The sequence below is a fragment of the Colletotrichum destructivum genome, chromosome 2, assembly GCF_034447905.1.
Source record: "Colletotrichum destructivum chromosome 2, complete sequence".
Lineage (NCBI taxonomy): Eukaryota > Fungi > Ascomycota > Sordariomycetes > Glomerellales > Glomerellaceae > Colletotrichum > Colletotrichum destructivum.
Genome location: NC_085897.1, coordinates 3,777,190 through 3,801,857, shown reverse-complemented (window position 1 = coordinate 3,801,857; position 24,668 = coordinate 3,777,190). Strand labels below are relative to the sequence as shown.

At 53.3% G+C, this 24,668-nt stretch overlaps 9 protein-coding genes across 9 annotated transcripts; 3 read left to right on the top strand and 6 right to left on the bottom strand.

Annotated features, from left to right (window-relative positions):
• Positions 1-1,914: 1,914 nt before the first annotated feature.
• Positions 1,915-3,012, top strand: CDEST_03365 (uncharacterized protein; the record flags this gene model as incomplete). The annotated part of the gene is made up of 1 exon (XM_062919524.1): positions 1,915-3,012. One exon carries the CDS (start codon positions 1,915-1,917, stop codon positions 3,010-3,012), a length of 1,098 nt encoding a protein of 365 aa, XP_062775575.1.
• Positions 3,013-3,334: 322 nt separating this feature from the next.
• Positions 3,335-4,454, bottom strand: CDEST_03364 (Putative modifier of rudimentary, Modr, helix hairpin bin domain superfamily, ESCRT assembly). The gene is made up of 2 exons (XM_062919523.1): positions 4,122-4,454; positions 3,335-4,060 (listed from the first exon to the last, which is right to left on the bottom strand). The coding sequence occupies exons 1-2, from the start codon at positions 4,358-4,360 to the stop codon at positions 3,559-3,561; spliced, it is 741 nt and encodes a 246-aa protein (XP_062775574.1). The 5' UTR covers positions 4,361-4,454; the 3' UTR covers positions 3,335-3,558.
• Positions 4,455-4,583: 129 nt separating this feature from the next.
• On the bottom strand, positions 4,584-8,208 carry CDEST_03363 (uncharacterized protein). Its single transcript, XM_062919522.1, has 5 exons — positions 7,947-8,208; positions 5,727-7,873; positions 5,379-5,655; positions 5,224-5,327; positions 4,584-5,169 (listed from the first exon to the last, which is right to left on the bottom strand). The coding sequence occupies exons 2-5, from the start codon at positions 7,711-7,713 to the stop codon at positions 4,844-4,846; spliced, it is 2,694 nt and encodes an 897-aa protein (XP_062775573.1). The 5' UTR covers positions 7,714-7,873; positions 7,947-8,208; the 3' UTR covers positions 4,584-4,843.
• Positions 8,209-8,664: 456 nt separating this feature from the next.
• CDEST_03362 (Putative cysteine alpha-hairpin motif superfamily, mature-T-Cell Proliferation I type) lies at positions 8,665-9,134 on the bottom strand (the record flags this gene model as incomplete). Its single annotated transcript, XM_062919521.1, has 4 exons — positions 8,665-8,852; positions 8,934-8,946; positions 9,011-9,058; positions 9,132-9,134. The coding sequence occupies 4 exons, from the start codon at positions 9,132-9,134 to the stop codon at positions 8,665-8,667; spliced, it is 252 nt and encodes an 83-aa protein (XP_062775572.1).
• A 625-nt stretch (positions 9,135-9,759) lies between these two features.
• Positions 9,760-10,790, top strand: CDEST_03361 (Putative Ubiquitin-like domain-containing protein). The gene is made up of 3 exons (XM_062919520.1): positions 9,760-9,940; positions 10,061-10,307; positions 10,372-10,790. The coding sequence occupies exons 2-3, from the start codon at positions 10,068-10,070 to the stop codon at positions 10,432-10,434; spliced, it is 303 nt and encodes a 100-aa protein (XP_062775571.1). The 5' UTR covers positions 9,760-9,940; positions 10,061-10,067; the 3' UTR covers positions 10,435-10,790.
• A 1-nt stretch (position 10,791) lies between these two features.
• Positions 10,792-13,440, bottom strand: CDEST_03360 (Putative Zinc finger, LIM-type). The gene is made up of 2 exons (XM_062919519.1): positions 13,195-13,440; positions 10,792-13,140 (listed from the first exon to the last, which is right to left on the bottom strand). Exons 1-2 carry the CDS (start codon positions 13,271-13,273, stop codon positions 10,793-10,795), a joined length of 2,427 nt encoding a protein of 808 aa, XP_062775570.1. The 5' UTR covers positions 13,274-13,440; the 3' UTR covers position 10,792.
• Positions 13,441-13,519: 79 nt separating this feature from the next.
• Positions 13,520-15,104, bottom strand: CDEST_03359 (uncharacterized protein). Its single transcript, XM_062919518.1, has 4 exons — positions 14,928-15,104; positions 14,816-14,850; positions 14,643-14,757; positions 13,520-14,565 (listed from the first exon to the last, which is right to left on the bottom strand). Exons 1-4 carry the CDS (start codon positions 14,978-14,980, stop codon positions 14,421-14,423), a joined length of 348 nt encoding a protein of 115 aa, XP_062775569.1. The 5' UTR covers positions 14,981-15,104; the 3' UTR covers positions 13,520-14,420.
• Positions 15,105-15,903: 799 nt separating this feature from the next.
• Positions 15,904-19,442, top strand: CDEST_03358 (Putative dynamin stalk domain, dynamin, GTPase region, GTPase effector domain-containing protein). Its single transcript, XM_062919517.1, has 4 exons — positions 15,904-16,407; positions 16,470-16,856; positions 16,928-18,550; positions 18,605-19,442. The coding sequence occupies exons 1-4, from the start codon at positions 16,309-16,311 to the stop codon at positions 18,917-18,919; spliced, it is 2,424 nt and encodes an 807-aa protein (XP_062775568.1). The 5' UTR covers positions 15,904-16,308; the 3' UTR covers positions 18,920-19,442.
• Position 19,443: 1 nt separating this feature from the next.
• CDEST_03357 (Putative F-box-like domain superfamily protein) lies at positions 19,444-24,497 on the bottom strand. The gene is made up of 2 exons (XM_062919516.1): positions 23,172-24,497; positions 19,444-23,114 (listed from the first exon to the last, which is right to left on the bottom strand). Exons 1-2 carry the CDS (start codon positions 23,937-23,939, stop codon positions 19,458-19,460), a joined length of 4,425 nt encoding a protein of 1,474 aa, XP_062775567.1. The 5' UTR covers positions 23,940-24,497; the 3' UTR covers positions 19,444-19,457.
• Positions 24,498-24,668: the final 171 nt, after the last annotated feature.

Genomic DNA, 24,668 nt, shown 5'->3' with positions numbered 1-24,668 from the left:
GTTTCTTATTTTGTTCTCTTGACCGTGCAGGCTCTTCAGAACTGGGCATCAAGCAAAATGCGACCACCACATGACTCTTGTCGTAATGGAGTATTTCCACAAATTGGCCGACGTGAGGGAGGGAAGCACAAGGCGTCACAGCGGGTATCTGTACACTGAACAGTATGCATACGTTGTTTCCGAAGTCAGCAGTGTGCTTATCGAGGCGACGTAGGCCCTGTGGAAGGCTCTTTAGAACAGGAACGCGGAATATTCGACCGAAGTGACCGAAGTTGTAGCGATGAAACCGCTACAAACGGCCTAGTGCCATCTCGGATGGACAAGCTATGTGGGACCAGCGGGGGAAGGGAGACGCTGCATGGGGACGGAAGCACCGGTGGGTACCGGGGAAGCTACGTACCGACTTGGTCTTTGTGGTGCCGTAAGTTCTGGATGGCGTAGGTGAGCGCCCCTCGGGCCTACCGCGGCCTTTCTCTAGCCTTCTTACTACCACCAATCAGTGAGCACCCAGGTACCTACCTACCTGTAGCTACTCACATTAGCACGTAGGTACCTAGGCCAATACGGTCAACGTTTTCGGACGCTCTTTTGCCAATGGGTCACCTAAGTAGTAAACTTACCACCGCTTGTGCTGTCTGCCTGGTTACTGGCTTCCAGTTACCTAACTTAGATCCGTCTTTCTTCTTGTCTCTTCAGTATCTCTTCTCCGTAAAAAGGCACGTGATGTGGAGGGCACTTCAGGCATGTCGTTCAAAGCACACCTTATGACAACAAGACCCAGGTCGCTTCTCACGGATGGTTAGTTATTTCGGCATTACTATGTTCATTACGGAGACTGGTTTAGCAACCGTTTCCTTGCGCATCCTCGGAATTGTCATCCATCAGTGAGTGAGTTGGCGCAGATGTCATGACCGACCCCAGCTGTTTGTGGGATCCCGCATTTTGTCTTGAACTAGGTCTGAAGCACACATAGCTGGCTCCATTCGTCTCCATCTTACTCCGCGTTTCAACTTCAACCTGGCCATAAGCCTCGTACTGTGTGTAAAAAAGAATTTTGGATTGCGGAGAGGGTGTTCCTCTTATGTACTTTATCAAACCTGAGTTCGAAATGCGCATGTCGCTCAGGAAGTATGTCGCTACTTGTTCATACTGAGCACTCTCTACACCACTCAGCAAGCATCGTCTTGTTGTATCCAAGCACCTCTTGGATCTTCCGCGGCAACAACCAACTCATCGCTGCCTTTTCACGTTTGCACTTAAGTAGCCTCGCCTACTGCCTTGGCTAGCACGCAGCATCCCACATCGCCTAGACATGTTTCGTAAGGCCTTCAAACATGGATGACAAAGGCATTTGCAGTGCCTGCTTTCCCCCTGCCTTGGCTACAGCCCTGTGGCCAGCTTCCCACCTCCGCCTCTATCTCCGCATCCCACTTCACGCCAAGTCTGGTTAGCTGGCCTCGACTCCTCCTTTTTTGACCTCATGTAGCCCGTACTATTTGGGCCATTTCCACAATCATCTCTATCTCAACCCGACTTAGAAGCCCCTCCCCAGCCCCAATTACAGCCACCTTCTTTCCTTTGGACGACCGTGATCCCCGCCCCTGTTCCTGTTCCGCACTCTGCTGCAACCAGCCGCTATCGTAGTCTCACCCTTCCCTAACTTGCTGAGTGCCGACCAGTTGTCTGTCTTCTATATTCCAGCTTGACCACCCGCTATCCTCCCCGGCTGGCGACTGGCGAAAGGCGAAGTTCAACTACGCTACCTTATGCATGAGTGTCTGGCTTCTACGGCTGCTTCGTCACCCAAGTAGGCCGCAATTCCGTCTCGGACCCGCACCGCATCGTGCTTCCGCCATACCTACACTATTTCGCACCGGGTCTTACAACGAATCACATCCGGCCACAAACCGAGACATGGAGGCACCGGATGCCGCTCGGTCCTCATCGCCGCCCCGTTCACCGGCGACTGGACTTGATCTCCCCGCCCGGCTCACAGACGCCATATCTGGTCCTCCCCCCGGCACCGCCCTCTTTGCCCTTGCCCGCTTTGAGTTTGAGACAGACAAAGGCAATGAAGGCACCAAGATTCTCATGGTTGAATGGGATCCTTCGGCTTCCCCAACCGCCCTCTCGCCCTCTTCTGTGTCCTTGGTGTCGTCATCCAAGGCATGGAAAGTGTCGTGGGAGGGAAAAGCAAACTACCTTCCTGCCAGTGACAACGTTATCGGAACCAACAAGCGTGTATATTTCCTGCTCCCCCCTGGTGCCGCCATTCCGCCTATCGTCACCATTACTCATCCCGACGGTACCGTCCTCATCACCAAGCCGTTGCCCGCTATTTTCCCACCTGGTCTGGTGGCTGGCAGCTCAGACGTCGGGGCACGGGGCATCCTTCATACCATCTGGGCCAAGAAGAGGCTGTCCGAGCTTGAAGAAGAGATCGAAGTCGAGATGAAGGCCAACGTGGAAAGTGTTGGCTTAGAGATGGCACTTCAAGAGAGGCAATGGATCGTCGCCCATTTTGGGGTTGCCCCGAGGAACGACGCGGGTGAAAATACAACGGCTGCCGCATCTCAGACTCTCCGTAATCCTGTTCCCCCCAAACCAACACCTGGCGGCAGGCTTGGAGAGAAGCTTAAGGGATTGAAACTGGCCACGTCTGCCGCTGATTTGATTGCTGGCTCGGCTGGTATGACGCCTTTTGGCGGCTGTTTTGTCCCAGTTCACACGACGCACGCTGACTCGTGGTTTGCAGATAAGGACGCGCACTTGCATACCATATCATTCTCTCCAGCGTCCAATGATATGGCGATCTCATCCTTTTCGAATTTTGCACGACAGACAATACCCGACAACCCACAGCCAGGAGGGTCTATTTCCTTGGATGCCGTTCTCAATAACAGTAGCTTCCCTTCGAAGCGGCAAGACCAGGAACAGGAAGAGGACCTGTTTGCGCTGCCTATGAGCCCCCGAAGCCCTGAGATGAAAAGAAGCCCATTCAGCCTTGGTTGAATGTCCGCTCATCATCGTTTCTTGGTGTTGGCATGCATTTTCTCTAACGGCGGGCCTAAACGGCAGTGCTGGGGTGGTGAGGGGAGCTTTGATTATGACTTAACACCCTTTCGAAGCCCGTACGGTTGGCCACGGATGATAAAGGAGGCCGTGGGCAGTTGTCGATCGAGAAAATGCATAGCATGGCGCGAACACCCCCCCCCCCCCCCCCCCCCCCCCCCCCCCCCCCCCCCCCCCCCCCCGAAAATATCTTAATCTAGCATATCCCACTGTGGACTTGCATTAACATCATTGGTTCTTCTGCCGAGTAAATTCTTCAAATGTTATGTTGGTAGATTAGAGTTATGAAGATCTCGGCTTGCTCCACAGGTATTACCGCTTCGCAACGGTACTATCAAGTGGTAGCGCGGATCTACTTGCCTATAGCGACTTTTGAGGCCTTCCATATGTGACCTATGGTAGAAACACCCCTATCATAGCCCTCAAGCATTGTTCCGCGTTCCCGCCTTTACCAAACCACGTAGTATTCGAAAACGCCTCCTAAATTCATCTCCAGCCACCGACACGGCCTTCGTCCCATCGTTCTTTTCGCTCTTGCCGAAGGTTGTACAGGACCTTGGCATCTCTGTACCTCTTAACCCAGTCCAACGTTTCCCTCTCTGACGCATATGCACCGTCCCCCTCACCCTCTATGAAGCTTTCCTCCAAGACGTGACACACAGAGGCCTGCTCGTGTACACCTTGCCCCAGGCGCTGATACATAGACGTGGGGGAGAAGGGCGCGAGCGCATGGTCCATATCAGACTGTTTTTGCCTCCATTGACGTTCGAGGGCGTGTGTGGAGAGGAGCTGCGCCTGTGTTGCAGATCTCTGGTGGGCTAATCGAGTCTCAAACTCGATTAGCCGCGAAGCGAGCTCAAGGTTGTCGGTCAAGGCTGTCTGGAGGGCCTTGTGTGAGGAGGAGAGGGAGGGATGTATTGTGCTCGGTGCGTGAGTAAGGGCGTTGAGAAGTTCCGGACTTGTCGCTATGTCAGCAAGGTCTTGCTTCCTGCGGCCAGATGTTAGCGAAAAGGAGTGGTAGAGAGCAGCTGGGGACTAGACATGCGTACGACTTGTCTTGCAACAACTTTGGAAGCCATTGGTCGCCCGGATCAGGCACAGGATCTGGTCGGGCGAACTCCAAACCAGCAGGTTGATGAGCTGGGTGCACCCGGCTAACACCGGCACCATTTGCATCGAGACCAGCGCCGGCGCCGGGCCACGGCGAGTTGGATGTGATCGGTGTGCCGATGCGGCTGGTCTCGTGACTGCCTGGCTTGGGAGGGAGAACAGGCGGAGGAGTATCCATGACGTCGCTGCGCAAGCCGAAGGCCAAGTGATTGTAATACCCAGGTAGGTAAGTATTCTTCTGAATCTAGGTCGTTAGGGTTTGCTGGTCATGGTATCACTTGAGGAATTGACCGGACGAAGCGACGTCAGCGAGGCGTAGCTTGGAGACTGTGGGGCAACTTGATAAGATAAGATTGTGGGGCGTGCCTCGTCGTAAATTAAGATACGGATTGGTACCTATTTGTGCCTCGAGCCACACTGGCAATATATTAGGCACGCTCAGAGCGCGCTGTCCCAGTGCCTCAAAACTTCTACTTCGATCTACCATTTCTGTGTTTCAGTTTTGTGTGCCAGTCCTTGACTCCCCATCCGTATGCCCCACTCGTAAGCGGCCAGCTTTTCTCATATAGACGTAACGTGACGATCGGTTAAGGAACCACTTCCCAAACGAACCTCACTCCTTCCTTCTCTACGTTGGTCTGACCGACCCCAATTACTCCGGTCACTGTTTAACGGACCAGAGATCTCGAGACCACCCCATCTCGCGCAGCTTCTTGCTGCTCGAACCAGCTGCTTTCTTCTCGCCCGAGGCGATGGCTAGTGCCTTGCTGCACGCCGCGAAGCTTTCCACCAGTTCCTTCATCCGGGCCGCCTTCATGAAGCAGTCGGCCACGTCGGAATCCTTCTCAGCAACGGTGGCCGCTAATTCCATGCACTCCAAGAAGTTGTCCCTCGTCAGAGTGGTGCCAGCGAAGTGAAGAGTACTAACATAAGCGAGGAGTGTCTCGGGTAAATACATATCCCGTAGCGCTTCCAGATCTTCGTCTTCTATCGGGATGCAGTCAGCGTTTGTCCAGGAGGATTGAGCTTCGAGCCAGTTACCTTGACCCCGCAGCCATTGTTTCAGCAAAGGTCGCACATGCTCTTTGGCAGACTTGACCTCGTTTCCAACCTTAGTCCAGAAATCTCTCTTGACGGACGGGTCCCTAAGAAGGGTCAGCAAGAAGACATGGTCGGGAAAACTGGTTCCAACATACTCCTTCGAAAGCTCCGTTAATGAGGCAATGGTTTCCATCGTATCCAAGGCCTTGACAAGACATTCCAAATCGCGGAAAGCCCGTGCTTCCAAAGCCAGTTGACTCGGCGAGAGGCTCTTCGCACCTGAAGCTTCGATCTGGCCAGCCCAAAATTCTGCATCCTCCGTCCACCAAGTATCGTTTGCGTCCTGTTCAGCAAATTCCACCCTATGCGCCATGATAGTGCCGAAGGGTACCCGGCTGGCGAAGCTTCTGGCAGCGTTCAATCGCAAGGTTTCTGTTTGAGTGCAAGCTGACGTTAGCAGATGGGTGCTAGAGTCATCTCGAAAGGATGTTGTAGTGACGTACTGAGAAAGTATTTGTAGATGTCCACACCGACGCGGAACACATGAGGCCAAGCTTCGTCGACCAGGAGCAGCCACTCCACCGAGCGGATCAGGCGCTCATCGATAGATTCAATGGTATCAGGATCTTCTCCAAAGAAGTCCGTCCTAATCGAACGCCCATACTTGAGAGACGGTGGTCCAGCGTCCACGATCTGGAACCTCCGGGGCTCTCCGGCCTCAGGACCCAGGCTTCGGAACAGGGATGCTGGCTGGTAGTGGACAAATTGCAGCACATCCAGCCCTGCCTTGCGGATGAGACTCAGTTGCAACAAACGGGCCTCGTTGTCTGTGATGGGCAGGAGGTTGGTGCTTAATACTTGAAGAGCTCTTGTGTTGAGAATCCTGGAACAGTAAAGAGGAATCAACTCCTCCAAGCCAGAAAGGCGCAATAGGCTAATATAAAGCGTGATCGTATTCTCCTGGATTTCACGTCGGTCGGAACTCATGCTCATCGTTGCTGAGTTCGGCGGTGAGTCGACGAGCTTATCGAGGGTGCCAAAGATGATGAGTGCATGGACAGCAAGTCGAAGACGGCCAGGGCTCTCGAAGTCTGCAAACTTCTCAGTAGCCACGCTGACATCGCGGCAGAAATCATCGGGCATGAGCATAGAAGACTCTTTGGAATTGGCCTTCAGCGTGATGGCCACACCCTGCTCATAAAAGTGTCGCTCTAGCTCCTTGGAAATTATAGCAGCTTGAAGTGCCTTGACAGGCTCAAGGGCTTCTTTGCTCGTGTGAGGGCTTGTCTCGAGTTTATGTATCAAACGCTGCTCTAGCGTAGTAGCATCGCCATGAAACTGAACAGCGTCGAAAGCGGGGAATGATGAACGAAGAGAAGCTGATACCTCAGGAGGGCATTGACCGAGAACGAATGTGTCGAGTTGTGTGCGGACGAGAGCGTTGTAGTGCATGAACATGAAGTCATCCCAGGTTTTGCACACTTTTTGAACGCTGGGAATGTCTCCCGAAAGCACACCGTAGACGGCTCTCTCGATGTCGTCGACGCCGCCTTGGCGTGCCGCTGCGAAGCACATGCGTCTCCAGAGCGCAAGTGTTGCGGGATCTTCCACAAGGCTTGTCTCGCCGTGGTCGGTAGCGAGGGGTAATGCAGACATGGAAACAGCTCTCCAGACCTCTGTTCTCTCCAAGCACCACTCCCGAATGGCCCCCAGACTGCTGCCGCGCCGAAGCAGCTGGAAACAACCAACCCAAATCGCCCGCTCGAAGTACTCGTCCTGAGGCTCCAGCTTCCGGCTCTGTCTAGTCACAGAGTCTGGGTCCAGCTCGGCGACAAGTGGCGCCTTGTCCGAATTGACAAGGGAGCGTGCGACTTCGGGAAACTGGACGTCAAGCGGGCGCGCGTAGCCGATCACGCCTTTCTGCAACTTAATGGCAGACCTGGTGTGTATCCAGCCATGAGCGATAATATCTCCTCTATCGGCGTTCTGTTGTAGTTCTCGAACGAGGTCGTTGAGATCGGGACCACTTCTTGCGCTCTGTTGCAGCCATTCCAGGATGGTCCTCCTCTCCACGGCCAGCTCATCGCTTGTAAGGAATGCGCCCCAAAGGTTGTTGCCCTCTCTGTTCTTCTTCGTGGCGCTCGTAGCCCTGTGACCTTTCGACTTTGGTGTAGGGTATCTTAGCGGGATTAGGCGACGAACGAGATCCCATGTCTGTCTCTCTTGCTCCCATTCTTGAATTTCTTCCAAGCTAGCGGTAGACCCAGCCTCCGCGTCGTCGTCCAAGTCCATCTCGGTATCGCCAACTGAGGCCTGGCGAGCCTGTTTGCGCAACTGCGACAACCTTTCATTGGAGTAGTCATAGTACGTATTTACCAGGTTCAATATTCTTGCCTGCTTCTCTTCAATTGTGCCCTGAGGCGCGAGACAATCATCGAGTGCATTTGCAAACACCTCAACCTCGGGCCCAAGAGGTCCGTTCATCTTCATTTGCGGAAGCGAGTACGCGCACGAATCCAGTAGTGGTTGCTCTTGGGTCGCGGGATTTCGGGAAAGAGCTGCCAGGGCCACTGTGTGTGGGTTGATTCGGGGTGATTTGTTCGTTGTTCGTGAATTCCAGCAACGTCGAGGGCGGGATAGTACTCCAAGTCTGTTAGAACATTTGGTAAGTCAAAGTTGCACATCGAGGAGACCATCAAGTATTTAGTTGTAAAGAGACGGACCTCGTGCAATTCAGGGCGCAAGGTGTTGTGGAAATTCGCGTATGGATCAAGCCATGGAGTCGACACCCGGGGGGGGGTTCCCGCGATTCTCTGCAGCGCCAATAATGATACGCTGCAGGCCGAACGATTTCTAGAAAGAAACGCTGTATGTTTGTCGATGCTGATAGTTGAGAGAGTTCCCTGTGTTGGCGCTTTGGAGGGTAGACAGTTCGCGAGATGAATTAAACAATTCGGCTGATGGTACTGTATCCGAAAGAGTCAATGCTCTCAAAAAACAACGCCCTGAGCTTGATGAGGCTTACAGACGCGAGGTGAGGTGGATGGATCTTCTGCCGGTCTGTGCGTTCTTCCTGTCCCCTTCTGAAAGGAGTCTAAGGCTACGCACTGTATCGTCTGGCTTTTGTTCCACAAAATCATACAGTGCGTAAAATCTAAAAAAACAGTAAAGACCCGCTTAACACTTCCTTTATCAAGGTGCATCTTTGAAATTTTCTTTATCCTTTTCTCTCCTTTCCTTCTTCAATGTCAAGGCTTTTGTATTAGAGTCTCGGAACAGGACACTCAATGCTTGTTCAGATCCTATGGGGTCTCTTAGCGCGCTCAACGAATGCCTAGAATAACTCGCCCTCTTTCTTGAATGTTGCCAGATTTCTTCTCTACTCGGGTTGACGTATTTACATGGAAGAGTGGTACATTTTCGGCTACATGCGGCCGCCGACTATTTCTTTGCCACTTGTAACTCTTCACGCAGTCTGTTGAGTTTCAACTGTAGCAGATCGGGCTTGGGGCAGCTAACGGTGGTTGTCTGGCTACCCTTGAATCGGTAGAAGGCCTCGCAGCATTCGTATAAAGCCATGATGGCCGACTGGCATCTGTCTTCCTTAAAGCTGTTTCTCGTCAAGCAGTCTACCGGGGTGGGGGTTTTAGCGATGCTGCCATATCGTATGAAAAACATTTGCCACGGACATGTCGCTGATAAGCACTGACCTTGGATTGCGCACTACATGAAGCACGGGGTTAACATAAACTATAGTAAACAGGTATCGCCCTGATTGAGAACCCACAGCGCGAGGATGACAAGGAGGGTTGGCCTTCAAGTCCTCAGTGAGACCCTTGAGATTGACTGCGTCAGCGGGGGAAAGTTCATATGAGCGAGTCGAGAGATTTCGTGTAGGGTTTCCGAACCATGGTCTTCGTTTTGTTGGAAATACTGCAACGATGTTAGTAGCGCTTTCTCAATAGTCGAAGCCAAACCTATGTTGCCCTCTCGATGTTGCTAATGTACATTGGATGGTGTATCCGAAAAGGTGTAACTGACGATGGGGCAAACAAGGAACAGACGGCGTCTCGGTACCTAGGCAGAGAAGACTCAGCGGAACGGAGAGACTAAATGAGGTTGGAAGACACAAGGTAAGAACAACAACACGCCTTAAGAGCCTGGTTTTGACGCAATGTGGAGAACAAAGTGCACGACTAGTCGGTTGTTGAAATGGAAGTTGACGGTCAGTAGACCGACCTTTCCAAACAAAGTCTGGTGGCAATGATTTCCCCTGCTGTCTGAAGTTGTCCTATTTGGCTTACGTCAACAGTGTCTTCAGCCCAATACATAGGCACCCAGGCTGCCAGGTAGCAAGGTAGGCAGCTAGCTACCGAGGTGAAAGCAGGGAGGGTACTCTGTACCTCAGGTAGGGAAAGTTACCTTGCCTTCCCACCGTGTGATCTTGCCCAATCAGATGCCCTCCGTCCCACCTTCTCCCGGGGACTCAGATGCGCCTTCCTGGCTCCCCACAATCTTTCTCCCGCCTTTCTCGTCCTCAAAGCCCGTTTACGAGATACAACTTGACAATCGCCCTGCCGTCTCGCCGATTCTACAACTCTCACTATTGCGATACCGTGCTTTTTACGCGTCGCACCACACTACGAAAGCCTGCGCACTAACAGACCATATTTTACAAGTCGCCAGATCGACTGTAATCCAGCGTCTACTGCGCAAGGTATGTTAGACACCATGCGACGCGCGCGCCCTTCATCTCCCTCAGTTTCCCTCAGCCTGCCCCCAAAAAGAGTCGTACGGCCGGCCTTAGCTGACACTTTCGCGCCGCCGCACGCAATAGTCACACAATGTCTGGCGAACACGAGAACGGAAGCCCCTCTGCTGGCGGCCAGGATGCCGCGCCCGCCGTCGAACACCTGAATATCAAGGTCACGGACAACAACAATGAGGTCTTCTTCAAGATCAAGCGCTCCACCAAGCTCGACAAGCTCATGACAGCCTTCTGCGAGAGACAAGGAAAGGCTATGAACTCTGTTCGATTCCTCTTCGAGGGTCAGCGTGTGCAGCCGACAGACACTCCAGACACTGTAAGCACCGTAGCCGCCACTCTTGAGTTGCCGGCTTTTAATACTAACGCGGTTGGCCCACCAGCTTGAGATGGCGGATGGAGATACCCTTGAGGTGCATCAGGAACAGGTTGGCGGTTCCTCCTAGTTCATGGACGACAAGAGGAGCGAATATTGCACGGCGGGAGGAGTCGAGGGAGCGATGAACTTCTTTCTTTCCTAAGAAGCCTCTGGCCATCGCGAATGGCGTACATGGATGGATGGCAATTGCCCAGGGAGGCCAAACGAAGACAGCCAATGATGATTATGATGTTCACCATATGCTTTTGTTTCCTCGTACCCCCCTCCATTGCAAAGGACAAAGTGCTTAACAAGACGCCACGACCCGCCCTTCCACAAGCCGAAATCAAATGTAAAATGCAAGCAGACCAATGACAAAAGCTCCGACGCTTCTCGATCCTCAACTCCAGCGGCCATGATGCTCTACCAATCTGTTTCGTTTCTCGTTACGCTTTGAGTTCCATCATGCGGCATCCCGTGCACAGTACCACCATCTTGTCCCCAACCTCCTTGGGGAAGATTTGGCCATCGTCGAAACCACCCTGGCAGGAAGCGCAGCGGAAGCACTCATCGTGCCACTCGCCTCCCAGTGCTCTAATATACTGCCCAATGACAGCAGTCTTGCAGTTTTTGCATTTGGGCGCCCTTCTTTCCGTCCGCTTGGTTTGACAGTTGATGCACCATGCGTATCCATCTTTCTCGATGTGGGTCATGCCCTTTTCGAACGGATCACCACACTCGGCGCAGAAGAAATGTCCGTAGTGCCAATGCTCGCCTAGTGCGACCACATGCTCGCCGAGGATGGGTGTCTTGCAATGCTTGCATTTCGGTGCATAAAGCTCGTGCCAGTCGAGATGACAGTAGAAACGAAGGCGCTCATCGCCGTCCTCGGCCATGGTCTTTCCCGGCGTCTCCTCCAGTGCCTCCCCGTTAGCTCTACGACCGATCCTCTCCAGACGCTCTTTGCGATGAGCATCAGGCTCGGGGCTAATCTCCAGCGCCTCGAGGCTGGTGCCACAAGCATAACAGCTGAAGCACTGAGGATGGAATCTTTCCGAAAATCCAGCTAGAGAGACAAACCTGCCTTCAATGGGAAACCCGCACTCGTGGCAGGGCGTTGTGGAACGATTGCCTGACATAGCGGCAGGTGACCAATGCCGTTGTGGACGTTGGAAGGGTCGTGCCTTGGATGCCGTCTTGGGATTCGGCAGCGGCCGCGGCGTAGAGACAGAGAAGTGGACATCCGGGGTTATTGCAACAGGCATGCTTGGGGTAGGACCAGCCGGCTCATCTGCGCCGTCGATGCTTATGGACGGGATTGGCGGGACCCCGTGTGCTCTGTCCGACGGGGGTTCCTCCGGCGCAACCACAATAGAAGGAATTTCCATCGGCTGGCTCCTTTGGCCCGAGGCTCCCGATGTGTTGTCGCCGAAAGCCGATCCTGGCTGAGCATCAGTTTTCTCGTCAGGGGCCTTCCACTTCGAATCGAAGCTTACAATCGGCCGTCCAGGGCGATCACTGACGGCCGTGGGCGTAGGCAATTTCGCACTGCGGTCCTTAAGCTTCATGCTTGTGGCTCCCCTGATATCATCGCTACGGATCTCCATGCCATTCTTCTTAGGCACCGTACCATCGCCTACCATGGCCTTGGAGACGGAACTGTTGGTCGTGTACAGCGGATTGCGCGACTGTGACGGTGGGTTCCGATGGATTTCGACATTGCATTTGGGTTTCCAAGGGGCCGCGCGGTCCGCCGAGAAGGCCGCAGCAACATGGACTTGGCCTTGCGGGTTCTTTGGTTTGTCCACAAGCGGCAAGTCCGATGATGACACTAGCTTTGTTTCGGACCTGTCTCCGCGCAAGGTGTGTTCCGGTTCCTCCCAGATCTGATCACCCGAAAATGGTCTCTCGACCTCACCGCTGATGTTCCGCTTCATACTGCTGCGGCGACGGCCAGAAGACAGAGGTTTAGGGAGAGGTCGGCTGGTACCGGAGGTGCCCAATATCCCAGAGTCCATCGACGATCGCTCGGGGCTGCGGCTCTGTCCTTTGAAGCTATCTTGCGACAAAGCAAGAGAAGGCCGAGAGTGCCCGTCACTATCAGTAGAGCTGCCGGAAACAGATCTCGACTTGTCTCTAGCTAGACCGGATGGGACTACGTCGTCGCCATATTTACCCACGCTGGCTGTTCGAGCGTGGGCATAGCTGTCCTTTCTAAGATGAGACTTGTACCGATAGGGGGCATGAGGGTCCGGGGGGCGGACCCCGTTCTGATGCTGCCAAACAAGTTCGGAGGCTTCATCGAGGGCAGCACTGTAAATGCGGTTCTCGTCATCTGGTGTATCGGCAGGTCCTCCCTTGGTGTGCGCGGCCTCGATTTTGAGGCCGGGCATGTCTTTCTTAACCTGCATGTCGTCCATGGCTTGCCGGAGCGACGCAACCTCTTCTTTCTCCATCCATCGCTGGCCTCTCTCCATGTAGGTCGCCGTGGGAACAACTTCCGAGGGCTTCAGAGGCGACGTCGGGCGGTAGGGGTAGTAATCGCGCCCCTGAGTGCTAGACATGGAGTAACGGGACGAGAAGCTGGTATTGACAGAAAGGGGATTTGGTCGTGAAGGTGCATCGGTTGAACTTGTACTGGATTGGGGAGCGCTTTCGATTCGAGGAAGAGGTTCAGAAACGCTGTGTTCGTAGGAAGGACGTTTGGATCTTGTGCTCGAGGAAGATGGGGGCAGGGGTCTGGCTCCGCCGGGACGAGCAATTCGGGTTGTTCTCAGATTGGCGAGATAGGCAGCTAGAGGGGCACATAATTAGTAAGTTTGAAGAGAAGCGGAACACGGTGGCTCACCAAACTGCTCGTTGTTCATGTAGCTCGGTGACGGAGGGGACACTTTTCTCGTCTTCTCGGTGCTCTTCCTGCGATGCATGATAGAAGCAGTGTGTGGTGACCACGAGAAATGCCGAGAATGGGGTTAAGGAAAGCGGTGACTTGAGGCGGCGGTGGCGGTGGGCGGTGGGTGACGCTTGACGGGTGACGGGAACAGGGCGACGGAGATGCGAGGTGGAAGCATGCGGCGAAGTCTGGTGATTAGGTATTCTTTTGCTATCAAGTATATGAATGCAGGCTATGGCTATTGTTTTTAGAGAGAAACAATCGGGTTCTCTAGTGTTCGAGGGGAGTCGATTGATGGCGTTGAAGTTATACCTGGGCCATGTGTCCGGCCGTGGTTGGTTGTCGGGGCAACAATGACTGTCCGACTTTCCAGTTCATTCAGTGTTGTCGTTGGGGTTGCACCTCTTATCCAAACGGCGGACGACCCACTCAGCTGAGCCGAGCTGACCCTACTAAGGTAGGCACCTATGTAGGTAAGACTGGACACAGCCCCACATCGAAAGGCGCCCGCAGTATAGCCCTGACAGAAATCGCGGCTATCCAACTTTGCCTTGGACTTGTCCGTCGATTCTTCAGATTCAAAATTTGACAAGCATGAATAAGCCCTAAATATTCGCTGCAGCCAACCGCGTACAACAAAGCTGCCCAAAAAACATCATAGTTCTTTGGCAAAAGAAAAGACTGATCGATATTCCCTTCCCCAGATCTGCGACACTGTACTTGTACACTGCGAAGGTAGGTAGGTTGGGTAAACGAATGCCGCCCCATCACTGACGAGGAAAGCAACACCCGACAACTGGGCGAGTGATCTAGTGAGTCACTCAATGCCTTTTGCCTCCATCTTTACGAGCTTTGCAGTCATCACATAACGGGGGCCCATCATATGGGCGCATGAAGCTTCATGCCCGCGTATGGGGCCTTGTTTATTGACAATCTCTGTGCATTCATGCCGTGGAAGCAACCACACCGTCTATCAACTTTCAGAAGCTCTGCATGTTTACATATTTATATGAGTTTTTACTTCCATAGTTATTTCATCTTATTTAATTCTATATGCTAATCATACAAAGCCAAACTTGGGATGCAAGGATCTGCGCCCGTTTATAATACATCCCGGCCGCCCGGGGTTTCTCCAAACACCCTCTATGAGGCTGACGTGACAACATTACATACACAGGAACCTACCAGCGAAGTTCACCGGGCCGTGCATCCTTCTCCTTGCTCGAAGCCCCCCGGTGTTGGTTGTAATCGTTGCTATTCGTTGTTGTCGGCGGTGGTCCGTTGTCGAAACCTAGGTTTCTGAACTCGTCCTTGGCCATGAGGTTGCTGCGAATTGGGGCATCGTCATTGAGAATCTCGTCCAACGCTTGCAGAGAAGGTCACTCCGTGGTAGATCAGCTTACCGGTCCATGCGGCATGCCAAATACGACTTGGCCAAGTCGCGACATTCGGCGTCGTTCACGCCTCGTACTTTTTTGATGCACTCGAGGTAGGTCGCTATGACATGCTTGCACTCGCCTGTTCGACGGCATTAACAAGCGAAGAGCTGACCTGGCACGGCGTATTATGAACACACCTTCATGATCAAGTGGAAAGCTGCCACGTTGAGGGCTAGGCAAGAGGCATGGTTTAGCTTGCGTTATCAGTTGACCACGCCATGGTCAGTTAGGAGCGGTCTCGCTGCGTACGGGATTGGCTTGGCGTTGCTCTGTCGAGCACCAGGACCGCCCAGTTGACTCATGATGTCTCTTGGCCAGGGACTAACAGTTCTCTGAAGAGACAAAGGGGCTAGCCTAGATGTTAAGCCTGAGGTAGTGATGTTGTGCCGAGTTGGTGCGAGAGATTGAAGTTGCCTGAGTCGAGTATGTTTCCTTTGCGAGTGAGCATTGAAGTTTTGATGGAGCCCTGCAAAAAGCCAGTCCTCGGCACAGCTTACTATTGGTTACTTTGGACGCTGTGGCCAGATGGCAGTGCATCAGAGACGATTGATTAGATCGAGGCGAACAATGTCCGTGTAGACAAAGAGCAATTGTCAACAAGCCGGGTTTCTTTGCGAATGCTTGTCGATGGACCTGCGATTCCAAAGAGTGTAAAGAAACATAAATGTTGCGCTGTCTCCCGAACTCTCGAAGCGACTGCAAACGCCGCGGTCAAATGCGCCAACTTTAAAGAGACGCCCGAGTCTATTTTCTCCTGTCTTCTCCCCATAAAAATTCGTAGTCAAACTTCTGGCCTGAAATGGCGACTTGTCGTGTTCATCAAGCTACTTAATGTCCAAAGGCTTCTTCTTTCTTCATGGTCCGATTAGCCGCCATGGAAAATCTGAAGCCGCCGCAAGGTGAGACGGCTGTTTCCGGTGGGCACCAGAAATGAAATGTGACGGGTTGCAATACACGCCGGAATGCGGTCTTGACGAGCTTCGTGTTGGACCTCCCTCACTGCAGCACCCCCTAGGAGTGCTGACTTAGCTACATACCTAGTTGATGAGCAGGTCTTGCGTGCACTTAGTAGAACACTGCCTACCTAGGTAGATACCTTTTGGACAAGATACGTACAGGTGGGACCTCTGTTGGCCCCTGAGGTGTCCACACCCAGCAGCGGCACCAAGCGCCCAGCGCGAGCATTACGTCCCTTGCCCGAACTTTCTCTGTGCAGGCGACTTGGTGGATCGTGCATGAATTCTTGAAATTGGACGACACGCGCAACGGACATCGACTTTGACATATCGATTCGCGCATCCATCCCAAGGAATCTCGCCCTGTCTTCGTGCTACCTTCATTGACTGCACTTCTTCACCTCGAAGACGTCTGAGTCACATCCCCCCGACGGCGAGCCAGCGCTTGCCCCCCTTCGCCTGCTCTACCTCGTTTTGCGTTGCTTTGCGCTGCAGTCTGGCTGTCCGCCTTGGCCTTTCACCCAGAAAGCTTTTTCGCGTTTTGCCTACCAAACCCCTGGTTAAACCTTTACCAGGCAAAAAAACAAAGCCTACCGAGTATCTCATCAGCTCCCGCGAACAAGAACGATCACGTCCTGATCATCTGGCGTATTTGCCGAGCTTGACCCGTCACCATGGCGTCCTTGGGAGACGACCTTCTCGGTACTGTCAACAAGTTGCAAGACTTGGTCTTCAACACCATCGGCAGCGACTCGCTTGATCTTCCCCAGATTGTACGTCGTCCCATCGCGGAAGCACGAGCTTTATAGAAGTCCGCTCACTTACATCTTGGCAGGTCGTTGTCGGTTCGCAGTCGGCCGGGAAATCCTCCGTTCTCGAAAACATTGTCGGCCGTGACTTCCTACCCCGCGGGAGTGGCATCGTGACCAGGCGGCCTCTGATCCTGCAACTGATCAACGTACCCGAAGATGAGGATGCATCCGACCCTCTGTCAGATCCATACAGGTCTCCCGATGTTGCCAGACGATCCGAATGGGCCGAGTTTCACCACATACCGAACCGTCGCTTCAATGACTTCTCCGACGTGAAGCGCGAGATCGAGAATGAGACATCACGTGTGGCGGGCAACAATAAGGGAATCAACCGACAGCCTATTAACCTCAAAATCTACTCGCCGCATGTGCTCAACCTGACTCTCGTCGACCTTCCTGGACTCACAAAGGTACGTCGCAAATCTTCGGGCACACCATCCAAATACGCCAATCCTCCAGCGAATCTAACGCATGGCTCAAGGTTCCTATTGGCGACCAGCCAACCGACATTGAGAAGCAAACACGCAACCTCATCTCGGAGTACATTGCAAAGCCAAACAGCATCATCCTCGCCGTCTCACCCGCCAATGTCGATATTGTAAACTCGGAGGCGTTGAAGCTTGCCCGGCATGTCGATCCGCTGGGAAGGAGGACGATTGGCGTACTTACTAAGGTGGATCTCATGGATCACGGAACAAACGCGTTGGATATATTGTCTGGACGTGTCTACCCGTTGAAGCTGGGCTTCATTGGCGTTGTCAACCGCTCCCAGCAAGACATTCAGGGCAGCAAGCCCATGGAGGAGGCTTTGAAGGCCGAGTCTGAGTTTTTCAGGCATCATCCAGCCTACCGCAACATTTCTAGCAGATGCGGCACTCACTTCCTGGCAAAGACTTTGAACACGACCCTCATGGCTCACATTCGTGAGCGCATGCCTGACATCAAAGCGCGCCTCAACACTTTGATGGGACAGACTCAACAAGAGTTAGCAAGCTACGGGGACATGCATTTCAGCGGCAAGGAACACCGTGGATCCCTCATTCTGACACAGATGACACGATTTGCCACCTCCTTCATCTCTTCCATCGATGGCACCTCGACCGAGATTTCCACCAAGGAACTGTGTGGTGGGGCTCGCATCTACTACATTTTCAACTCCGTCTTCGGCAGCTCTCTCGAGTCTATTGACCCGACGTCCAACCTTTCGGCGCTTGATATTCGAACCGCTATTCGTAACTCGACCGGGCCCCGCCCTAGTTTATTCGTGCCAGAAATGGCCTTTGACCTTCTCGTCAAGCCCCAAATCAAGCTTCTCGAAGTCCCTAGCCAGCGTTGTGTTGAGCTTGTCTACGAAGAGCTCATCAAGATATGCCACACGTGTGGCTCCACCGAGCTGTCTCGCTTTCCGAGGCTGCAAGCCAAGCTGATCGAGGTTGTTTCTGATCTGCTGCGCGAGCGTTTGGGGCCAACTTCTGGCTATGTTGAATCCTTGATTTCGATCCAGCGGGCGTATATCAATACTAATCACCCTAACTTCCTGGGTGCCGCAGCCGCCATGAGTCACGTTGTCAGCAACAAGCAAGAGAGGGAGCGAAAGCGCCTCATTCAAGAAGAGCGAGAGAAGCGAGAAAAGAGGCGTCTCAAAGAGCTGGGCACTAATGGGACTGAGGGACCCGACGAGGAAGAGGTGGAATCGACAGTTACTGAAAAGGCCGACTCCAATGCTTTGCGGAAGCAGGCAAGCAAGGGAGCGCGCAGTCTATCGCCGGGCGTGCGTGAAAATGGCACCACCGGCCTGAACGCCGCTCTTAACGGCGCACGATCAGCTTCGCCATCGAGATTCAACGATAAGGGCCTGGGAGGTGCACGTGACTCCTTTCTGACTTACTTCTTTGGTAAAGACGGAGCCTCGCCCATCGGGGTCTCTCCTTCGTCCAACTCATCTATTGCCCGACATGTCAGCCAAAGCTCCGAGCCAACGTTCTCACAGAGTATTCGCCGAGCCGAAGACAAGGTGGCGTTGCGCGCGCCAGCACAAGCCTCAGCCCGCGACGAGCTGGAGTTTGGTAAGGCCGCGCAGCCTGTCGATTATGGGTCTCTATTCGTAGGTTCACCTCTGCAACTAACAGTCGACAATAAAAGCTGATTTCGTTAGCAGGGTACGGCCAGCGGCGAGCCGGCCATGACTGAGCGGGAAGCGATGGAGACAGAGCTCATCCGAGCACTCATCTCTTCTTACTTCAACATCGTGCGCGAGTCTATTGCGGACCAAGTCCCTAAGGCCGTCATGCATCTGTTGGTAAATCACTGCAAGGATGTGGTCCAGAACCGGCTTGTCAGTGAGCTGTACAAAGAGACACTCTTCGAGGAGCTCTTGTACGAAGATGACGGTGTCAAGAAGGAGCGCGAGAAGTGCGAGAAGCTGCTTCAAACATACAGAGAAGCGGCCAAAATTATTGGTGAAGTGTTATAGATACGTGTTGGAAAAGAAGAAACAGACCCTGGCGAAACCGGCGCCCCTTGTTTACAATAGTTCTCTTCCCATCTCTCCCCTTGTCACACGCACATAAAGTCTTCTTGGTTTCCAGTAATTGCCAGGCGGTTACGGCGAGGTCTAGACAAAGGGAGGCGTTTCAACGGAACTAGGCCCAGTGGTGTCTCGAGGATCGATAGCACCCTCGCCGGTGTTTCGTTCCGCATACAGAGTTGTTGAGTGATTGGATGCGTGTGCAATACAAGAGCCTCATCTTTATGGACAGTCCCTTCTTCTACTTATTTGCCCCTTGGTGTCGGGGTGCCTCGTGTCATTCGCACCGGCAAAACGCATCGTTTGTAATGGTCTAAAACCTCGGTACGAGTATCAAACTCAAACCGGGCCACGTCTTAATCATATACACACAAGGACCGAGGTCTATACCCCTCACATAGTAAACCATAATGCCGAGCTGCTTGAGATGCTCATCCTGTGACTAGCTGGGCCTGATACTCCCACCTTCCAAAAGTTGCATCCCTTAATGGCCAAAGCCCCTTGCTTCACTTGAACTTGACATAGGAGCCGGGACACTCGGGTCATACTCTTCGTAGAGTGGCAGACTGTCCCCGGTCCGAAGTGAGACTTGACGCATACTTGCAGGAGCAGGCCGCCCACCCAGATTACCCTCTCTCGGAGTCGATTCGTACACAGAACCGTAAGATGGCGGGTAAGCTTCTTGGTCTAAATGTACACGGCGGTCTTCCTCGTATAGTATGTGCGGTGGCTCGCGATCGCGTAATATCGGACGTCGGACAACATACTCGCCCTCGGTATCTCTCATGAGAACGATCTCGTACTGTTCTTCATACTGCACTGGTGAGTTGCGCAGTTCGTTGGCGTACAAGTACACTGCCTTCCGTCGGCCTCCAGCATGACCTGAGAGTTGATCTGCAGGGGGGCACTGGGTGTATGCCGCCTCGTAAGAATCGCCCGGGAAGTGCAGTAGATAGGGCTCTCTGGATTGTCGATTGGATAGCCCTTGCCGAGCATGGTCGACAACCTCCACGTGCTCTTTCTGTTGGGCACGATAAGCGGGCTGATAAGACTCGTGTGCAGCATCTCTTCGCATCTCAATACCGGGGTCACAAGTCATCAGTCCATCATTATATATTTGCGTGGGTACATCGCGGCCTCGGGCGAGATAGGACTCGAGAGCGGCGGTCAGGGTGAACTTGTCGGGCTCTTTTGGTGGTGGTGGACCTGCAGATGTTGGTCGGAAAATAGTCGCAGAACGAGGGACCCGGCCGAGCTGTGTATCTTGAGGCATCGGTTGGGTTCGTTCCCGTGCCAGGCGTGGCCCGACCGATGCATTCTGATCAGACACGTGAAAAAAACGCTCTTCGCCTACACGGCACCCGGCATACTGCTCGGATATCGATTCGGCCAAAGAAAGGCCAGGTGCTTGGGATCGCTCGCGTAAATGACGCCGCCCTGTTTTAACGAGATTGGTTCGATCTGGGCCATGAGTTGGGCTCACGCGATGACGGGGCGTGTCGGTGATTTCGAGATGTCCTCCTCCATTATACATGCTTTCGTATGGTTGGTTGTTTGATCGTGAAGGGCTGTTCCAGGCATCAGACCAGTGAGTATCTGAGACAGGAGGGTCGAACTGCGGCCGCGTCTCTCTTGCTCGGTGGGGATCGAAGAACGGCCCATGAACCGCTGTTGTGCAATCGTTGAAACCAAAAGGTGATGGGCGTTTCTGAGAAACCTCTGCCTGTCTCACATTGGATGGATCCCGAGTAAACGTCGAGTCCCGCCAATCTGGGCATTTGTTCCCACGACCGTTTGGCTGGAGAGGACGGGGACGACGAGCATTGTCGACAGGGTGGTGAGGAGCATCTGGATTTGAAACACCCCGAGGCCAAGCATTTTGAGGTCGACGGGACGGTTCACTCAGCTTGGTAAAAAACCAGGGTGCTGCTTCATTGACGAGGTTGAATTTGTGCCCTTTGTGGCCAAGAATCCCTCTTAGGTCAGGCATCTCGGACACCTCTGGGAGTAGAACCATGTGTTGTGTCCAATCCAGGCTTGGCTGGCCCCAATCGCTGACCTTTGGAAATTCAAGGTGACGGTTCTCGAAGTGGTTGACGAGCTGTGGCAGTGAAAACGTCTTCCGGTCTGAATTAACGGATGGGCCCAAGCCCAATGTACATGACTTACACATCAGCCCGTTGACGTTGCGGACTGGACGCATCTCCTTGTTATTTGACAATCCGTCGTTGAAAATTCGCAGAGACGGGGCCTCGGAGAACCTCAAGCGAAAGCGCTTCACCACATGGTATATCACAACATATACCCTCAAAGGTCCAGGCAAGTCTCTGACGCTGGAAAGCGCGTTCCAGGTATCTCTCGCACTTCGGGCAACGATTTCCATTTGCGTATAATAGAAAGACGGAAACGGCGACCCCATTGCCGCAACAGATTGAGGCTGATTGTTGTTTTGCATCGACTCAGCATGATGTGGTTGGCCGGGATATAGCGGTCCCGGAATGCTGGGAGGGTATTCCAGAGGACCAGGTAGGCCAGGATGCAGGCCGAAGCCTGTGGGCGCCGTTACATACGTCTGAGAGCCGCCATTGGCTCCATAACCAGATCCCAAGTAAGGAGCAAAAGACACAAAGTTGCCCTCAGTGTAGGGATGTGGTGGGGGGTATGGGCCAGTATGCTGGGGAGGATAAGACGGAGTTGGTGCAACTTGTCCAAGGAGGAAGTTGAAAGGGGGTGCATGCATACTTCCACCGTGATGGAGGGTGTCATAGACGCCATACTGTGCTTGGACTGGCGATGCATGGCTCGGCGGGACGTTTGATGTTGTTGGTTGGTCGTGTTTGGTTGGTCGAGCATTGGGTCTGAATGGTGATTGCTCCGGCCATTCGGCCCGCCAATGGACAACCACGTTGCCGAGGCTGAGAGCTTTGGTATGTTTCGCAGCATAGTGCTGAATCACTCCTTCGAAACCATAGAACCTGTTGCTGTCACACCCGTTGCAGAGAAACAATTCTTTGCGATACGATTCGGTATGAGGTTTGATCTTCGTGTCAAACACCCATTTCATATTCTCAAGTGTGAGTTTCTGGGTGAAGGGTCCCTCGGGCGGATCAACGACTGGCTGTTGGTCAGCTGCGATGGCAACTGCGGCATCTTGCGCCACGGCTGCATAGAATCGTGCACGCACTGATAGGAGCACCTCTGCTGCAAACCGTGGGCTGTTCTCCTTCTTGACTTTGCGACCTTTTCCCCAGCTGTTGCGAACAATGTCGTCTGCGTACTTCGAAATTTGAGCGCGGACCGGGCCTTGAATATCATCCCAGTCTTTGTCCGTAACTTTTTTCAGCGACCCATGGTTGGTTTCGGGACTGGCGATTGGGCTGATTGATAGACTCTTGTTTTTCGATCTCTCGGCGTCTGTTCGTTCAGCGAGCAATTTGGGCAACAACGTGCCCCACGCATTGTCGTCCAAAGGAGCGGTCGTCTTGATTGCCGTTTGAAAGCAAGTCATATGAACGAGAAGATTGGGCGGCAAAGGGGGTTCGATTTGCATGGCTCGACGCTCAATTTCGGCACGCCGCAACGCCTTCAATGCCGCGGCCTCTTCGTGGTCTCTTTCTCGCTGTTCTTGGTGTTTACTGGCCCGATTTGCATTTGCTGGCGAGTCTAATTGGTGGTCCATGGCAATTGATGTTGGTGATAGTGATTTATCCTCTTGGGATTCTTGGCCGGCGACCGACTTTGATGTTCCTGGGGAGGCTCGCATCAATACTGCGTGGACTGGGCCATTCAATTCGTGGTTCGGCTGTCGCCGTATTTGTTGGTTTATGAGGGCCAGCCCACCCGTAGCCGCCCACCTCTCCCATCGAGCAGCGTCGCTCCTTAGATCCTTGCCCCGGGCGTCGAGACCTGCCAGCCATTCCTCGACTGCCGCTGTTCCCAGATGTTGGGCAGCACGAAGATCCTCTTTGGCGGTCACGATACTCGAGGCCAGATACAGCTTGGTAGTTTCTAGCTTCTCGGAAATCAAAATGCTTGTCATAGTGCTAGGTGGCACGACTTGGAGTTCACTTGTAACGAGCACGTATGCGAGTGCGGGAATGAGCGAAGACGGTGTTGTGGATGAAAGTAGCAGGTCGATTTCCTGTACGCGTGGTCAGTCAGGGGACATAATTGGTAGAAGCCTCGAGCCAAAACGAACCTTCACGGAGCCTTTCAAAAGACAGGGACCGCAACAGGTAATCCCGAATGCGAAGATAGGAGCCAGACCATCAAGCCCGGGTCCCAAGCGCCAGGAATTATAGGATTCCTGTTGTTGCTGTATCGATTTAGCAGCCCCACAAAGGTTGCAGACTTTGGCACAACAGAGGCGCCACATGTCGAGTTCGGTCCTGTTTCTCAAAGGGGCAGGCATTCTGGGCCAGTGCAATCTCCTTGACAGCTGCCAGATTGTATCGGGCAATAATGGCTTGATGCAACGTGAGTATTCCGAGGGAGAGGGGTGGCTTCTGGAAGAAAATCGAGGGTCAAGGTATTCGTTAAAGAGTCTGTTGACTCGTAGCAGAACACCCAAGCGTCTTGTGGGGATGAAGGTGAAAATATGATGCCAAATTTCTGGAGGGAGCTGAGCTTTGTCCCGAGTCAAATGAGACTGCTGCTCCTCTTCTGCTCCCAGCTTCACTTTCTTGGGGTTGCCTTGGACGTACCCGGTGCATTCCACACCCTCGGGGCTGTGAGTAGTCTTGCGTTTACCACTTTGGACCAAGTGGTCCTGCAAGGCTGGGACGGCTTGATCCAAGAAATCGACACGCGACGGGCGGTTACCCATCGAATTGGGACGTTTCCCATGTTCCAAGCTGCTCTCGGCTCGCTGGGAGATATCTTCTAAAGATGAAAAACCCACTGATTGCGAGCCCTTCGCATCGTATCGAGGACTGCTGCAGTATGGAGACTGTGCGAGTGGGACCATTGCCACCAATTATTCTGGACAATGTTGTCCAACTGAATAGAGAGGAGACAGAAGGGGGAAGATGGGCGATGTTGCCAATAGCAACTGCGAATGGTAGATGGATTGGGAGACAAATTTGGGAAGGACGAAGGGACTCAAACACTTGTCAGGGTTGTACGTGATGGGTGTGGTTGGTCACCTGTGTTGCGGACGAGCTCGACTGAGTTCGCCTGGGCCAAAAACATGAAGGACGTGCGCGGAACGTCACCCTCGCCCTTACAACTCGCTGTAAGGGGTTGAGAATGACTTCAGTTGATAACATAGGGGAGGAAAACAGATGCTCTTAAGAAGCCTGGAAAGAGAGGTCCGAGTAGGGACGAAAAGAGCACCGACACCTGCAGCCTCCTTTCCGAGGACCACCAAATGCAGGAATCCACACAACGAGCGAAATTCGGCAGGCCGAATTATACGTGTGACGTGAATTTCCGGGAAAGAATCTCCATATCGTATCGATTTGCCGCGGAGTTGTGTTAGGGCGAACAGGTATTGTTGGGGAACGAAAATGAGATGGGATTTGGGAATGCGAAAGTGTGAGAGAGAGGAAGATGGCATGTCGTCGTGAATTGAGAGCTTACTTTCGGAGCCGCAGAGACGGAGCCCACGGGCCACGGCGCGTCTCTCAAAGTGGGGCGCTGACGGAGAGCTTACAGGTACCTACTTGGGTTATAGGTACTTAACAAGGTTGGTTCT

What these genes read in the sequence shown, in the direction of transcription:
- CDEST_03364 (XM_062919523.1), bottom strand. Translation starts at nt 4,360, where the DNA reads ATGGATACTCCTCCGCCTGTTCTCCCTCCCAAGCCAGGCAGTCACGAG. An exon ending in AAGTTGTTGCAAGACAAGTC is followed by an intron (nt 4,061 to 4,121) that starts GTACGCATGTCT and finishes ATCTGGCCGCAG; the next exon opens with GAAGCAAGACCTTGCTGACA.
- CDEST_03363 (XM_062919522.1), bottom strand. Translation starts at nt 7,713, where the DNA reads ATGAAGATGAACGGACCTCTTGGGCCCGAGGTTGAGGTGTTTGCAAAT. An exon ending in TTAACGGAGCTTTCGAAGGA is followed by an intron (nt 5,328 to 5,378) that starts GTATGTTGGAAC and finishes GACCCTTCTTAG; the next exon opens with GGACCCGTCCGTCAAGAGAG. An exon ending in ACAATGGCTGCGGGGTCAAG is followed by an intron (nt 5,170 to 5,223) that starts GTAACTGGCTCG and finishes GCATCCCGATAG; the next exon opens with AAGACGAAGATCTGGAAGCG.
- CDEST_03361 (XM_062919520.1), top strand. Translation starts at nt 10,068, where the DNA reads ATGTCTGGCGAACACGAGAACGGAAGCCCCTCTGCTGGCGGCCAGGAT. An exon ending in CGACAGACACTCCAGACACT is followed by an intron (nt 10,308 to 10,371) that starts GTAAGCACCGTA and finishes TTGGCCCACCAG; the next exon opens with CTTGAGATGGCGGATGGAGA.
- CDEST_03360 (XM_062919519.1), bottom strand. Translation starts at nt 13,273, where the DNA reads ATGCATCGCAGGAAGAGCACCGAGAAGACGAGAAAAGTGTCCCCTCCG. An exon ending in CATGAACAACGAGCAGTTTG is followed by an intron (nt 13,141 to 13,194) that starts GTGAGCCACCGT and finishes GTGCCCCTCTAG; the next exon opens with CTGCCTATCTCGCCAATCTG.
- CDEST_03359 (XM_062919518.1), bottom strand. Translation starts at nt 14,980, where the DNA reads ATGAGTCAACTGGGCGGTCCTGGTGCTCGACAGAGCAACGCCAAGCCA. An exon ending in CTTTCCACTTGATCATGAAG is followed by an intron (nt 14,758 to 14,815) that starts GTGTGTTCATAA and finishes GCCGTCGAACAG; the next exon opens with GCGAGTGCAAGCATGTCATA. An exon ending in TTGGCATGCCGCATGGACCG is followed by an intron (nt 14,566 to 14,642) that starts GTAAGCTGATCT and finishes CCCAATTCGCAG; the next exon opens with CAACCTCATGGCCAAGGACG.
- CDEST_03358 (XM_062919517.1), top strand. Translation starts at nt 16,309, where the DNA reads ATGGCGTCCTTGGGAGACGACCTTCTCGGTACTGTCAACAAGTTGCAA. An exon ending in ACCTTCCTGGACTCACAAAG is followed by an intron (nt 16,857 to 16,927) that starts GTACGTCGCAAA and finishes GCATGGCTCAAG; the next exon opens with GTTCCTATTGGCGACCAGCC. An exon ending in TCGATTATGGGTCTCTATTC is followed by an intron (nt 18,551 to 18,604) that starts GTAGGTTCACCT and finishes TTTCGTTAGCAG; the next exon opens with GGTACGGCCAGCGGCGAGCC.
- CDEST_03357 (XM_062919516.1), bottom strand. Translation starts at nt 23,939, where the DNA reads ATGGTCCCACTCGCACAGTCTCCATACTGCAGCAGTCCTCGATACGAT. An exon ending in TTTTGAAAGGCTCCGTGAAG is followed by an intron (nt 23,115 to 23,171) that starts GTTCGTTTTGGC and finishes CCACGCGTACAG; the next exon opens with GAAATCGACCTGCTACTTTC.